Source organism: Lepisosteus platostomus, chromosome 8 (assembly GCF_059453375.1).
Source record: "Lepisosteus platostomus isolate fLepPlt1 chromosome 8, fLepPlt1.hap1, whole genome shotgun sequence".
Lineage (NCBI taxonomy): Eukaryota > Metazoa > Chordata > Actinopteri > Semionotiformes > Lepisosteidae > Lepisosteus > Lepisosteus platostomus.
The window spans coordinates 62,342,033-62,357,238 of NC_142618.1; the positions used below are offsets into that span (position 1 = coordinate 62,342,033).

The following is a 15,206-nucleotide window of genomic DNA, read 5'->3' on the forward strand; positions in this document are numbered from 1 at the left end:
TCTGTGGTGGTGTGATTAAAATAGCACAACACCGCAGTCTTTCCTGGAGGGCTGGAGTCGCGCACCTTCAGGGTGACACACTACTCGTTCTGTTTTTATTTCGAAGTGTTGCGAGAGGTCCTGTGGCAGGCTGGCCCTGCTCCTCCTCTGATGAGTCTAGCAGGCTCCCAGGCTCTCTGCCTGTTGGACCAGCACGCCGGTGTGGTTGGTCAATCAGTCACTTCCCTGCCTCGCACTGAGTGAAGGGGAGAAACATCGGTTTTCCAAAACTGTGCCGTCAGGGTACACGTGGACCCGTGGTTTTGCAGATTCTGTAGGGTTTTTGTAAAAGTGACCAGTGAAAGAAACGTGTGCGAGTGTCATTGAAAGGTGAGGTGTTTCCGTCCGATATTGTAAATGCTCCCTGTCTCCTCCCAGGTGACGTCGAACCGCGCCGCCCAGCTGGCAGCGGGCGAGTCCTCGCAGCCCCCGCCCCGCGAGTCCTTCGCGCCCAGCCACGCCAGCGCCTTCCACCTGCCCGACCCCCAGCACCCGCCCGCGCTGTACTACTCCAGCTCCACCCTGCCCGCGCAGCGCGTCAGCTCGCCCCTGTCCATGCAGCAGGGCGGCTCGCCCAGCAAGCTGCAGCGCGTGGGCTCGGCCTCGGAGACCTCAGGCTACGCCACCACGCAGAGGGTGTCCTCCCCCAAGCAGTCCCCCAGCCGGCTGGCCAAGTCCTACAGCACCAGCTCGCCCATCAACATCGTGGTGTCCTCCTCGGGCCTGGCCTCCTCCCCGCTGCGCGTCGCCTCGCCGCCCAACGCCCAGGGGGGCCTGCCCTCCTCCCCCCTGCACCAGATCAGCTCTGCCGTGGGCAGCTACGCCACGCTGTCCCCCACCAAGCGGCTGGTGCATGCCTCCGACCAGTACAAGCACTCGCATGACCTGTACGGCGCGGCCACCCTGCAGAGACCCGGCAGCCTCGCGGGTAAGCACTGGCCGGCCCGGCGCCGTGCGCTCGCCGCGGGTCCAGCAGGCATCTGCTGCTCATCTCAGTCTACTAGCTGTGTTTCTGTATGTTCAGCAGCAGCATTCTCTACTGTAGGACACTGCAGCGAACCTTAAAGATATTGCTGAGTTTAAGAGTCTTATACTGTATGTACAGTACTGTACATCAATTTCAAATATGAATTATCTAATGTATTGAGGTAGTATATGGGTGTATATATACTATCCTATATATACCCATTCAGTATATGGAAACAAATAGTAGTTGTTCTTCTTTTAAAGCATAAAAGCTTTATGCGGGATATACTACTGAACTCAAATGTTTCTGCCTGCTTTCCCACACTGCATTCTGGGCCAGTCAGGGCCCAGAGTGGTGCATTTGCTGTGACAAACCCATGGCTGTTCAGCTCTGGATTTAAAGACCCTTCTTTGCCATGTCTGCCCTGTGATTTTATTGCCTCAGCTGTGTTGTGATTTATGCCCATGTTAGGCCGTGAATCTCTTGGTCTCAATGGAGTTTTGGGGGCGGATCTGTCAGCTATTGAAGAAACGTTCTTATTGATGGTTCAAACTGGCTTATTTGTTATTTTTTCAAATTTGTGTTTAGCAAATTGCTGGCTCAGAAAATGTGATCTTGCAAGTCTTGTAACAGACTTAAAGCATTATATTTGTAAAACCATTCCTGCTGTTAATGTTGTTTAAGTTAACCAAACAGTTTTGTTCAGGTACGTACTGTAGTGTTTGTCTTGTTCAACAGATTTGTGTTCGGTTGCCTGGTTTGACCCTTGTTGAGTTGGTTTCTTGGATACTTCTGACATTTGAAGCTGACTGTCTGTGAAACCAACAATCTAGCTGAGAGCTAAGAGCTGTTGTGTGAAGAATCTGATAGCACTCCTTTAGGGATGATCTGTTCTTCTTATCCATGTGTTGTTGGTTAACTATACAGTAGGTGGATTTTGGGGTTGTGGACAGTCTGTGTTGCCCATTATAATCAAACATAGTTCTCACAGCAGGGGTGGCAGGAGCTCTGTCACAGAAGGAAAAAATACCAAGGCTTCACAGGCTTTATGCTTTGTCTGCATGCAGACAAACCAAAGAAATAGAGGCTTTAGTTTCACTGGTCTCCAGAAGACCACTTATTTGATGGGAAAAATAAAACAGAGAAGGTTATGGTTTACATTTTGCCTGAAAAAATTTCTATAGCTGTTTTTTAAATGCAGTATTGTGTGATTGTTGCTCACAACAATGCCAGTTTCCTTTGCCAAGTAAATAACATATCAGCTTCAGCTCTAAGGAGTATCATTTTTTATTAAAGTGAAGCAACAACCTCAGGGCATGAACACCAAAATTATTGTACACTCTAAAATATATGTGTCTGGCTGGGTACAGTGGGTGAGTACAAACCCCTAACAAGATTATAACAAAGGGTTCAGTACACACACAAAGGCTGTGCTGTGAAAAAGCTAAGGGGAAAAAATTCTAAATTTGTGTTTCTTAAAGTATTGCCCTTGGTTTTCATGTTTTTTGTTTCTGTATCTTGGGACACCTGTTTCCCATTGTTCTAGCCTTCAGTCTTGAGTAAACATCTGAAAGCCTTATAAATAAAGCACTATGTTTTTGAGCATATTTGTCACTTCAGTGCTTTTCCTGAGAGTAAGTCACTGTGACTCAAGGTTGTGATGAATACAGGTGTGTTTTGAGAAGATTCTGTGTTCTTAAACCAGCTTTGGTCTGTTGCAGGTCTAACTAATGCACAATCAGGCCTGACCGGCTTTGTTAAATATGTCAGAAAATGGGGACAAATGCCCAGGGGACTGACATTTGTGCAAATACATTGCAGCACGAGCTCAGGGGAAAGTTTCGAAACAGTCAGTCAGACAGTCTCCTTTGCCAGCTTAAAAAGGAATTGATACTGTTCCACCATTTTGAGCTCATGAGTTTATCCGCTGCGTTTTGGCAATTTGCTGTTACTCCGGAGTTCATTATCTGAAAACCTAGAAAATTGATATTCTGAGAGTGTGCGTGGCATTATTGATTTTCTGCCCTATCACCTGTCACTTGATTTAGTTTAGAGCATTGCTGCCGTACTATAGGAGGCTGAAAACTAAACACTGTAAAGCCAGCAGAAGCCAACCTGAAACATTGGCTGGCCTCCAATGTCAGTGTGATTAAAATAAAAGGCACAGGCTGGCCTTGTTTCCAATGAGCTAGACTCAGTTCTAACACTGCCTCTTCTTTAGAGAAGGCCTTTGTGGGTGTGGGTGGATGCAAGGATGAGAGTATTTGAAGACATACTCAGGGTTTCACAGACCTATATGAAGTTTCATTAGCAGGCTTTCATAGGGTTAGTAATGTAAAGGATTAGTCTGTTCAGTATTGTTTCAGTTTTTGAATATACAGTACAGTACTGTAAAAGCTCCTGTATTTCTGAAAAAAATGTATTCCTCAATGGGTAAACAAAAGGTTTTGGGTAAAATGGTGTTTTTGTATTTTAAAGAGATTTTGTTTATTCAGTTTTCTGTGCATTGCAGCGACCTGATTAATTATTTGCTCAGAAGGAATTGCTCTGTATGGAACTTACTGTAAGTGTAACTTGCTTTGCTCATGTCTACAAACTAACATATTGCACAGAGACAGGTATAGTATGACAATCCATAGGCCCTTCACATCCTTAAAATGTTTAGCTTGCATAATGAGCTTAAGGCCTTTCAGGTGTGAATGCAGTATTGTGCTTTTTGCTTTCCTGGCATTGATGATTGTTGTTCAGTCAGTTGATTTGTCATTTGTGACAGTATTGGGGGTCACTACTGGCCAAGATCTTTCAATTTCATGATGTTATCTACTACAGGAAAACAAGCCACACAAACGTTCTTCTGGTATACACAGAGTGCAGCACAGTGTTAAAAAGTCTTTCATTACTTCCAAAACCAGCAAATATAAAGTCTAACTCCTTCTGTGCAGCCGTATTTTTCTTTCAAGCTCTCAGAACTTCTGACCTCTAAAACTTACTTCAGCGGCAAATCCAGAAGATTCAGGTCTTTCCTAAACCAGAATACAATAGGCCGTGCAATTTTAGTTTCTTTCTTAACCTACAACCACAATAGGTTAAGAAACAAGCTAAGTGTTGACAGCTGAGGCTCATTTTTTAAGAACCAGGCAAAGGAAACAAGTCGCTTGGTACCAATACCTTCCTTAGTACTGAAGATCCACTTCTTGTTTCTCTGTGTTATAGACATCAAGGACTATTCTGAAACTCGAATTATACCAGGTTTCCTTGTGCTGTACTTTGAAATGACATATTCTGACTACTGAACCTTTTTTTAACTCCTTATTTCTTTTAATTTATTCTGTGTAGTCTAGTTTTAATTGTTATTTTAGTGCCAGAAATAAAAAGAACCCCCAATATAATTATGGGAATTACAGTTTTTACTGTGATACCCTCGCTTAATCAAAACTGTATTTTCTTAATTAATTAAAGGATATATAGTTACCATCTCAGGCTGTCCATTCATCAGCTGAAGCTAAGCTCAAACTGGGTCATGCATCACGATGATCCTAATGATCCTAAACATACAAGCAAATCTAGAACAGAATGGCTAAAGAAATGTCACCCTGTGGATTGGCCAAGCGGAAGTTCAGACCTGTTCATGCAAGGAAACCCTCATATGTCACAGACAAGAAGCAGTTCTGTAAGGAGGAATGGGCCAAAAGTCTTAAAAACCTATGCAAGAGACAGATAAATGGCTGCAGGAAACATCTAGCTGAAGTTATAGCTGCTCAAGGAGGTCCCACCAGTTATTGAATGTAATACTTCACATATTGCACTTATTCACACAAGGATATTTACTGTTGGTCCAGTTTGTTAAATTATTCAAATAGATTTTGTGTGTTTGTTTTATTTAATGAGATTAGCTCTTATTAAGTCTGACATGAAAATTTAATTACATTTTAGTTCTAACATACACAAGAATACAGACCAACCTGGGGGATCCACAAACATCTTCCTGGCACTGCAAGCTCTAGAAAGTGAGTGATTGCTCCCGCCCTGCAGCCAGTGAGCAAACAGAGTCGGGGATAATTGTTCTACTGCCTCTTGCCACTCCTGAGAGTTAGTGAAGAATGTGGGTCAAGCAACTACTTGCCATCTGGGGTATAAACCTATAAATGAGTTATGAGACTGACATCAGTTATTGTTGTCTTGGAAACCATGAAGCAGGAAAGTTTTGAGTCAATTAAATTGCAGATGATTGAGAAAAAGAAAAAATCCATTTGTTTGGGAGAGTTGTTGTTTGTGGTTGTGAGAATCGTGTGCCATAGCCATTCCCAGCATATGGGTCTGCACTTTTTTCAAATCGTGGGTGCATTCGAAGGTTCATCTTTAGCACATACAGTAGGGGAGACAGAGACAGATTGTTTAACGGAATATATGTAGGTTTCTGTTTCATGGTGATGGAGCTGCATCAAAATAGTTCTTAAAAATGTGGCATTACAAACTGAATCCTCATTTGTCGTGGTTGTCTACTGGGTACTGTACGTGAATAAATATGGAATTAAGCTCCAGATTTCCAGTGTCTCAAGAAACATTTGCATCACAGTTTCACTACGAGAGATTTTGTGGTCTATTAAGATCATTAGATCATTAGAAAGATTAATAACTGAGAAGAGGCCATTCTGCCCATCTTACGTGTTTGCTTCTCTAGAGGTAGTTGGCTTTGTCAACACAGCTGGGTAGTTTGTTCCAGACTCTAACAATATTAAAATGCCTCTGCTTTCTGTTTTAAATGCACCTCCCTTTTTTACTCCATGTGTGTTAAGCGTAAATGATTACCTCTTTCCTTTAACCGTTCTGATGTTCAGGTGACAAACTGGAGAAAGTACTTTATTGTCAAAATTATATTTGCTCAAATATCGACAGCCCCAGTCATTCTGTTTTTCAAATGATCATGTCTCAAATTCATTGGCATTTTCATAAACATTTAAGGAGTCTTTCACTGATTATTTTGAATCTCATAAATTCTAATGAAAGTAAAGGGTTTCAATCACAGAAAGACTACTAATCTCTCATTGTGTGAGAGTCTCACTTAAGTTCTTTGATTATCTGGTGCCTGGTTCTCAATGTTTGGCTTTTTGGAACTCTCTGATTTTATTTGAATGCAAGATGCTGATTTTAAGACAGATCTTCCAAGTGGTTCCATCTTATGCAAAGTACTTTCAAATCAGAAAGGCATTATATATGCTCAGTCAAGAGTGAAAAAACACCTAGAGATTAACACACAGATTGGAAAATGATTACACACTAGTTTGATTAAGTCCTGTTCTCCGGTTTCTCTGGCTTTGGTGCAGCTTTCTATCTGATGTTAATTACCATTACAGCCTCTGAAGAGATAAAACGATGTAGTGGTCAAGGATTCAGAGTCCATTTCATACTAAATTGCCAGCAGCAGCTTTGAAAACTGTTAAAATAAGGATTTCACATGAATCCCTAATTTTCACTCTATCAAGTGCACAGCCAAATCATCCTGTCAGCAAGAAAAAAGAAAGACAAATTATTTCTTTAGGTGTTCCTTTCAAAGACTGCAAAATACAAAAAGGAAGCAGCTTTGCTTCATAAAGATAAGCAGGGCCAATGTTCTAAGGTCAAAAATAATTTTTGCAAGGCGCTCTCTTTCCTCGCGCTGTCTAAAGGCATGTTCTTGGGGTTCGCTGGCATCTTTGTGGTCAGGGCTCTGGACTCTGAAGGGGAATGTCGAGCAAGACCTTTCACTAAGAGCGAAGCAGTAATATGCACAACTGTATAAACAGATACACATGTTAGTTTTGGTTAAAAGCTCAATAACTTAGTTATTGCTCTAAAGAGCACAGTGTGTGCGTGCGTGCGTGCGTGCGCACCCCTAGCCCCTGGCTCACCCCTAGCCCCAAGCCCCAAAGGATAAAGCAGTTTGCTGAAAATGAATGATTTTAAGTGTGAAGCTTTCCAGCTGAAATGATATTTCTTTTGATAACAACACCTTGTTCAGACGAGGGATAACTCATTGTTTATGTTTCTGTGAAAAATGTAAGAGACTGTTTAAAGTGTTTAGTGCTTTAAAAAGAGTTTAGTAGTTCTTTATTTAAGATGAACAGAACTGATTTTATTATGTTGCAATATCATATCCTGATTGCTTCAATCACTATTGTGCACTATTTAGTCTTGGCAATGCTGTTTTGTTTTTTACAGTAGATGATTATTTGAGTTACAGTAGATGACATTGTGATTCTATAAATGTAATTGGTTTTGCGTAAGGATGGCCGTGTATACTGTATAGGTGTCAGTGTGATGTTTGTCTATAAATGTTTCAATTTGCAGTATTTTTTGTTTTCTCCTCTATTGAAGTTTTCATTCAGCTTCCACTTTGAGATGTGGATTAGAGCTTATGCACTAGACAGTGCTCTTCTCTAATTCTGATGGACAGATTCAGGCTTTTCAGAGTCCTGGGGCGCCAACAATGAGATTTCTTAACCTGTTTGTGAGAAAATGATGTTTCTATTGGGTTTACTGAGTTTTTACTTATCCCTGAAGATCTTCCCGTACAACAATGAAAATCTGGTTTTGGACCAGAGGCAGACAGCTGGTTGATGCTGATAAGGTGATTAGGAGGAGTGAGGGCTGAAACTTCAGGTTTTTATTGTCTGTAAATTTGGGGAATTACATTCCGCTGAAAACTAATTTGCAGAAAGCGGGATGCTGGGAGGGAAGAAATATTATTTCCTTCTCCTGTTGTTATATTTACTGTAACTCCAAGTGCCCAAACATGTAGGGCAGGTAATGTAAGCAATTCTTTTGCTAAAGGTCCATGATAGCATTGCTTACATCTCTTGTTTGGTTTATTTTCTCCATCTGCTTGAGGTCTTTCACATATTCTGAAGCTCCCTTTTCAGTTGTTTATCAGGATGCAGATTGCATCCTGTGAGAGGGTGATAGGTTTAGGCAAGGACATGGAGACTCTTGTCTGAGCTTACCCTCCTCTCACAGTCCTGTTTTGTGGAGCATTTTAAAGCATGTCAAGGTAAGACAGAGCTTGTTAGAACAGGAAGTCACCTCCGGTCTCCATTACTGATCCGTGCTCCACAAGGTGAGTTATGAGCATCATCCTTAGGAAAGTTTTCGCTTGAACTCCGGAACAGAAATGTCCATGAGAGAACTGAGGTACACAAACATACAGCGAGCTAGAGATGCCGAATCTTTTTTGAGTGCCCCTAAAACCTTCCTTCATGCATTTGTTTTAAGTCTCCTTAAAAAAACCTTGTGTTTTTTTTCTGGCAGGATCCAGAGGATCCTACAGCAGTCAGCACAGTCACCTTGGCGCTGAGCTCCGGACACTGCAGTCTCCAGAACACCACATTGACCCCATCTATGAGGACAGGGTCTACCAAAAGCCCCCTATGAGGAGTCTCAGTCAAAGTCAAGGAGACCCACTGCAGCCAGGACACACTGGCACCTACCGGACCAGCACAGGTAAGCCAAGGGGACAGCTGGGCTCAAAGGCAGTCCAGGCACTTTTTAAAGTCTGTCTTGTTCCTGTGCTGTTGGGGGTTCATGTCTTCTCCTCAGCCCAGCGAAGGTAAGAATGCTCCAGCCTCATTTTCACTTTTGTCATATTTTGATTGCAATCCTGCAGCCCCTGGGGAATGTGTGTGAAGCAAATCAATGACCATACCAAAGTACTCTGATGATAGCCTTCCTCACAATGTCTTAAAAAGGAGAGTACCTACTAAAAATAATATAAAACATCAGATAGCAATATATGGGGTGAACCGCTGTAGAACACTGCTAACTGAAAGAAGCGGGTGTGAACTACAGTATAATTCATGAACTGTAACTGATGAAGGCACAAAGTTGTCGAAAAACCCTGTGAATGAATCCACTTATTTTTGTGAGATAATCATCTCAGTGTAGGAGACTGATCATTTTCATATTCATGTTGTTGTTTGCTTGTCTTCTTGACTCGGCCCATGCGCATTTGACAGTCTCCTTGCTCTGTTTCTTGGTGTGCCTGCAAGACGTACTATGTGTTTCCTGAGTTTCAATGAATGAAACATTAATCTGACCTGCCAACACAGCAAGACTTTACCGAATTATAACTGAAAATACTCAAGTCTTTTCTTCTGTTAAATTAAACCAGTTTATGAGTAGATGTATGTGATCATAAATGATACCAGTTTCCCTAAATAAATAACAGTTCTGTTCTGAAATGCACTGTGCTTCAAAGTCTTTGTAAGAGTGATGAGCAAAAGTCATGAATCAAAAAATCTGGAGGTTAAGTGGATGTGAAGAATTTCAGTTTTCAGTCTACGTGTCCTCAATTTAAAAAGTTTGCTGTTTTTCCTTCCATTGAGATGGATACAGTCCCATTATCTTACTCTCATTCTCTCAAGTCTAACCTCTGTCCTTCCTATTTGCCTTCTGCCGCCCTCTCCTCCTCCGTCTGGGACAAAACCCCCTCCCTCTCCATTCGCACACACATTTCTCCTCTGTCAGGACCTGTTCTCCACAACTCCCAGTCCAGTTCCCAGTACTCTGCTTGACGAGACTGGGCGAGCCTCCCTACCCAATTTGTCTGTCCACTCCCACTCCTCCAGGGCTCTGCATCTTGCCTGATCTTTCTCAAGCTGCTCCGTTAATCATTCCCTCCACTGGCTCCCTATTGCTGCACGTATCCAAATCAAAACCCCCGAGTCTCAACCACCATCCTCTCCCGTTCCCGGCCTCCATTTTCTCCCTCCCATCACCCCTCCTGCCCCCCCTCTCTGTTCCTGCCCCTCCTCTTCCAGCAGATTTCCTGAGATTTCCCACTCCATGGTCATTCTCTGCCACCGGTCCTCCGTGGGGAATGTGACCTGCTCTGTCCCTGTCAGTGTCATCTCAAGGGTTCCCTGTCTGGCACTGGTGATCTCCCAGCTCTCAGTTACAGTTAACTGGTGTGCTCCTGCCTCTCAAACTCGCACCACACTTTATTTATTGCTCTTACTCAACATTATCTGGACACTATTTAAAACCATTTCATTTTTCACGGTATCAAATTCTTCTGCCATAATAACTAATTAAGGTTAATACTTTCCTAGTGTCCTGTACATGAAACAGACAATTAGTATGTTTTTTAACTAGTACGACACGTTTTTTATTTTTGGTACATTTGGTACATTTGGGATTTTTCTCATGACTGTAACATTGTTCCTTCAGGTTTCCTAGTCAGAAACTAGGTGGATCAGCTGACTTACACAGAAAAGAAAGAAAATCCCCTTTCCTTTTTGCAGTTCATACATTCGGATGTACATTAACTATGTCATCTTATATGTTATTAAAACTTAAAATGCCTCTTAATTTCCTAAACATGTTTTTGACTAACACTGGCCTCGAAAGATTTGCATTTGATCTGTTTTGGCTCCTGCTGTGTATTCACAAAGACCGTATTAAACGGTTCTGTGATTGAATTTTCACCGTGACAATTCAAGCTCATTTTTCTGACTCCTACCCATGGACAATTTGATGTGCTGAATTATTTGTCATTGTATTGAATCCAGTCAACTGTATTTCTTCATCAGTGATTTTTACCCATAAATCTACTTAAAGGAGTAGCTGTGAAAGGCAGGTCACTATGTAGCTTTAGAGCTGGTGTAAGTTGTAATTAAATGAAATTCGCCCACAGATACCTGACATGTGCGTCATATAAGACCACGGTGTCAGTAGATTTAAAGACAGTGAAGATCTGATCAAACTCTTTGGTGCTAGTACCAGCAATGTACTGTAATATTAAACACCTAGTCAATGGCTAGTTCCAGAATCTATTGCTTACTTTATTTTGAAATATTTTGTTGTTAAGTTTTTTTTTCTTTTATGTCTGGTAGAGGTTACAAAGGTAGTTTTTGGTTTAAGTGCAGCTGTGAGGTCACACACCGTGCAGATGACATCTGTACAGGTTATTCCAGCCCGATATCCAAATCCCGGGAAGGGGCACTGCTATGGAGTCTTTTCCCGGCTCACGCTCGAGTCGCCCACAATGGAATTCTTTTCCAGATGCTGGTCAGGCCATGGCAGAGCTCAGGTGCCCAGACTGTTTATTTCTTCTGTGTCTTGCTGAGATACCATTAAGAATAGTGAGTGTTTCTCCTATCGATTGTTGGGATTCTTCAAGGATCCTGTGTTTTGTATTTAGTTCACATTAGTGCTCACTGGAACAGGAAATTAAGCATCCGTGTGGTCTTTGAGAGACATGCTTAAATTAATCTTCATACATTGGGAGAGAGTGGCCTTTGCTTGGCAATTAAACCACAGCGGGGTGTGATGTGTTTTGTCTTCTATCCGGTACAGATGTTTTATTTGGTCTGAACCCCAGACTGATTCAGGGGTCAATGTGGGGAGCAGACAGGTGCTTTGAAACCCATCTAATCCACTTATCTTATAGCGGCACCTTCACACTGAGTCAGAGTGCCTTCGATGGATTCGCTGATAATGTCGTCAAGAATCACCGTTTCTGAAAAAAATAAATACATGTGATTGTGGCATGAAATTCTGTGTCAGAGAATGAAAGCTCTTTAGTGTAAACTTTTCCGTATTACTCAAAACTGGGGTGATACCTGTTGCCTGGCAAAACTGTTAATGTGTAAAACTGAGCAAAGTAATTGTAGACCAATAATTCTCATGTATTTTGGTTGTAAGGTTGTAGAAGTGATAATTAGAATGTAGCGTTCATACTTTACATTAAATATATCATAACTTAGTGCTTGCACAAACAGTATGTACAATGTTATACATTCAGTTTCAGTGCAATTAATGTGTAATATATTTTCCTAGAATATGTAACTGCACATGCCACAGTTATTTCAAAGCAAATATGTAATTACAAATAGCCACACTGTAAATACGAATAGTATCATTGTAATTATAAATACATGGAAATTTAGTGTGCGAGCACAAAAAAGTGCGAGCTATGAAAATGCTGTGTTATGTTGTGTGTAGAAACACATAATGCAAACAGCACAAGCCAGAGAAAGTGGAAAGCAGGGGGTGGTATATTAAAACAATCAGTATTTATTAAATCGCTGTGGGAGTTGGTGCTGGTGTCCTCAGATCTGTCAGATGAGATGACTTTGTCATTGCTTACGGATACTTGAATTAAGTCTCGTTATAGTCATGACTTGAAGGGTTCGGTTCTTTTCAAGTGTTGTTCATTTCTTCAGGCCTCATAATGTGTCTGATCTCTTTTCTTTCCACCGTTTATTATGATGGAGAAAATTCACATTTTATTTCTTACAGTTCTTATGGGGTTTTCAGTTTCATGGTCATGGTTAAGATTTGTTTTGGTTTTGATGAAGTTGAAGCTGTGTTTTATTTTATTTTATTTTTACATTTTTACTCAAGGCTCTGCAGTCTCAGGCATCTGTGGCATTGGACTGTGATCATGTTTCCTTTATTTTCTAGGAATCAGTCATGTTCATTTTGTGTTGTGCTGAAAAGTGTATTTTAACAACATATACTATTGTTGTTTAAACAAAGGAGGCTACACCTTGTGTTCCTTCAAAAAACAATGTGTATCAATCAGAGTATCATATCATTCAATGAGGACAAATCAGTCCTGATTTCCCATTTTTTTTGCAACAATTAAGGCCGTTGGTTTAACGCTGGCAACATCACTGTCACTAATTAAGAACAGAAGTGTCCTGCAAGTTCCTGTTGCCTTGAACCACATATACTCTTAACACTGCCTTCTGGGAAAAACAAGTAGCTAATCTAATCGTTAAATGAAAATGCAGCAGACGCTGAGTAGTTTTAGGTTGCTTAGCAACCATTGGTGCCATTTTTGAGAAAGAGACAACAGCTATATAAAGCTGGGAGAATATTAGCATGTCTGCCAGCACTGATCTCATCAGTTCTTTAGTATTACTTGCAGGGCTTCTGTTTGAGGAATTATACAGGGTACTGTTCTTTCATGTTTGCCAGTTAAAAAAAATAATTAATTCGTTTCTGAAACTGTTAAATGGGTTTTACTTTTATATTTAATTATTCTGCAGTTATCTTAAGTTTGAGCTGTACATTAACTGTTTATTAATGTATAGTGTTTGCCTGATGCTTTTCTAACCAAAGAGACTGACATTTGTTCTCTTCTATACAGCCGGATGCTTTATTCTGGAGCAATGTGAGCGAAGAATCTTACTCAAGGGCACATCAGCAGAGTCACCTAGGATTTGAGTCCACTGCCAGTCCAGTTCTAAACTGGCAGCAGTGAGCAGGAGTGGCTGGGGCTCTGGACTCTTCTGCATCTAACTCCAGAGTACTTCACTCAGATGGCTCCTTTAAAATGCCCAGCTATAGAATTAGGGGCCCCAGACGAGCATTATAAACGAGAATTTGTCCACCGTTGACTCATCTTGTAAAAGCAGTCGTGCCAAGGTCATTGTAGAGAAGACAATCTTTAGTAGAGACTTCCCCTCAGGACGTTCCCGCTGAAACTTACAGACACCTGCGTTTGCCCATTTCTTTTAAATTGAAGTTAAATTTAATTCGGATCTTTGAATCAGAAGCTTAACCTCTTTTTCTTTGGTGGTCATTTGATTTGAAGAGAAACAAGAATGCCTTTTTCACAGTTAAAAGAAATAATTAGAACTGTTGAAACTATTGTAATTATTAGAATCCAGTTATAATATTTTCAATTTGCCACAGTTAGTTTATTTCTCTGCTTTCTTGCCTTGGAATCTGTAACTGAGAATTGCCTTGAGGGATTTGATTAGTAAGAAATGAGATTTTCTATGATAGATACAGTTTCAACTTTTGCAGTTTTACTTCCATTTCCCCAGTGTTGCTGAAGTCATTTTGCTGAGAATCTTGTTTTTACACTTGCTCTGCTGTGGATATTCACAAAACATTCAAACTGTCTGTCAGAAAGCACACAAGCTGTTTTAAAATGTGTCTCAGAACAGATAGACTGCAGAAAATTGAAAAAAAAATTACATGTAATGGACTTATTTTACCTTTTTATTAATCTGGTTGTAGAAAATACACATTCAAAATCTGATATGTTAGTAAGTAGGTGTAATGTTATTTGCCTGATGCTTTTTAAGAATACAACTCTATTAAAAAAACAAAGTGCAAATGACAAGTGAATGTTTTCAGATGGGTTGAAAGCTAAAGAGACACTAACTTTTGTCATTGCTGAAAATATACTTGTATGTCTCAAAGATACAGGTTGCTGTCATAACTGCCCATAACTGCCTCTGTCTGTGTTTTACTGTTATATTTCCTTCTGCTTTAAATACATGCCAAAAAGAATATTTATGGCTTGAAACTAATCAAGGGATTTGAATTTAATCCATACTAGGTCATGGCAAGCTTTTTTTCACCAACTGTGCTTCAGTTAGTATTTTGACGTGCTTACACTTAACGACTGCCTGTTGGGTTGTAATTAGTTTAAACAGGAATCATCTCCAATAGTGTCACCAAAGCAGTCAGGAAATATCAAAGTGTGCTCTAGTTAAAGCACAGCACTGCCACGCTCCATCTAAGGCATTTTACTGCACAGAACACATTTTGCAGGTGCGTGAATCTTGTGGATTCACTGCTGTATAAGATAGTTTGCAGCAACCTTCTGTCTTTGATGCCTAAAGAAGAAAAGTGACTTTTGCAATTCCTTTTAAGCTATTTATCTCAGTTGTATTCACCATTTTCAAATGACTAAAAGGGTGTATAACATTGACATTTCCAACTTAGTCAAGCAAATTAGGCTCTGTACTGTATTTTAATTGAAAGGACATCAGCGCATGAACAGTGCAAATTCATCTCTATAGAAAGTAGTGTTTTCTGAAAATAAAAAGGGTTCACCCAGCCCTAGAGGAAGTGCTTTCTCAGAGGATCAGTGAGCAGCATGGTTTCCTTTTCCATTCAAACACTGCCCTGCTGACTGAAATGACCACATTGTTTGGCGGTTATATAAAAGAGTCTTTTTCAGCAAGGTCTAGGATGACACAAACCTAACTTGATGAAAAGAGCCCTACACAAACCCTCTGCACCTATTCATTTTTCCCTTGGAATCTGTGATAGCAGGTTATCCCAGACACACTTACTCATGGGACATGAAACCATTGAAACACATTATTACTCTTCTTGTATTTACCTGTTGAACTGTAGATTTCAAGACACTTAAATTCGAGATGTGATTAGAGGAGAGATGCACTGCAGGTTCTCTTTC

At 40.8% G+C, this 15,206-nt stretch overlaps 1 protein-coding gene across 5 annotated transcripts in view; it reads left to right on the top strand.

The window, feature by feature from the left end:
- LOC148657673 (catenin delta-2-like) overlaps positions 1–15,206 on the top strand; it is a 305,588-nt gene that overhangs the window by 152,928 nt on the left and 137,454 nt on the right. For all 5 annotated transcript variants that reach the window (XM_088644228.1, XM_088644229.1, XM_088644230.1 and 2 more), the window contains 2 exons: positions 418–967; positions 8,291–8,482. In XM_088644228.1, the coding sequence (XP_088500354.1) occupies positions 418–967; positions 8,291–8,482 (742 nt within the window). The remainder of the gene's footprint in view (positions 1–417; positions 968–8,290; positions 8,483–15,206) is intronic.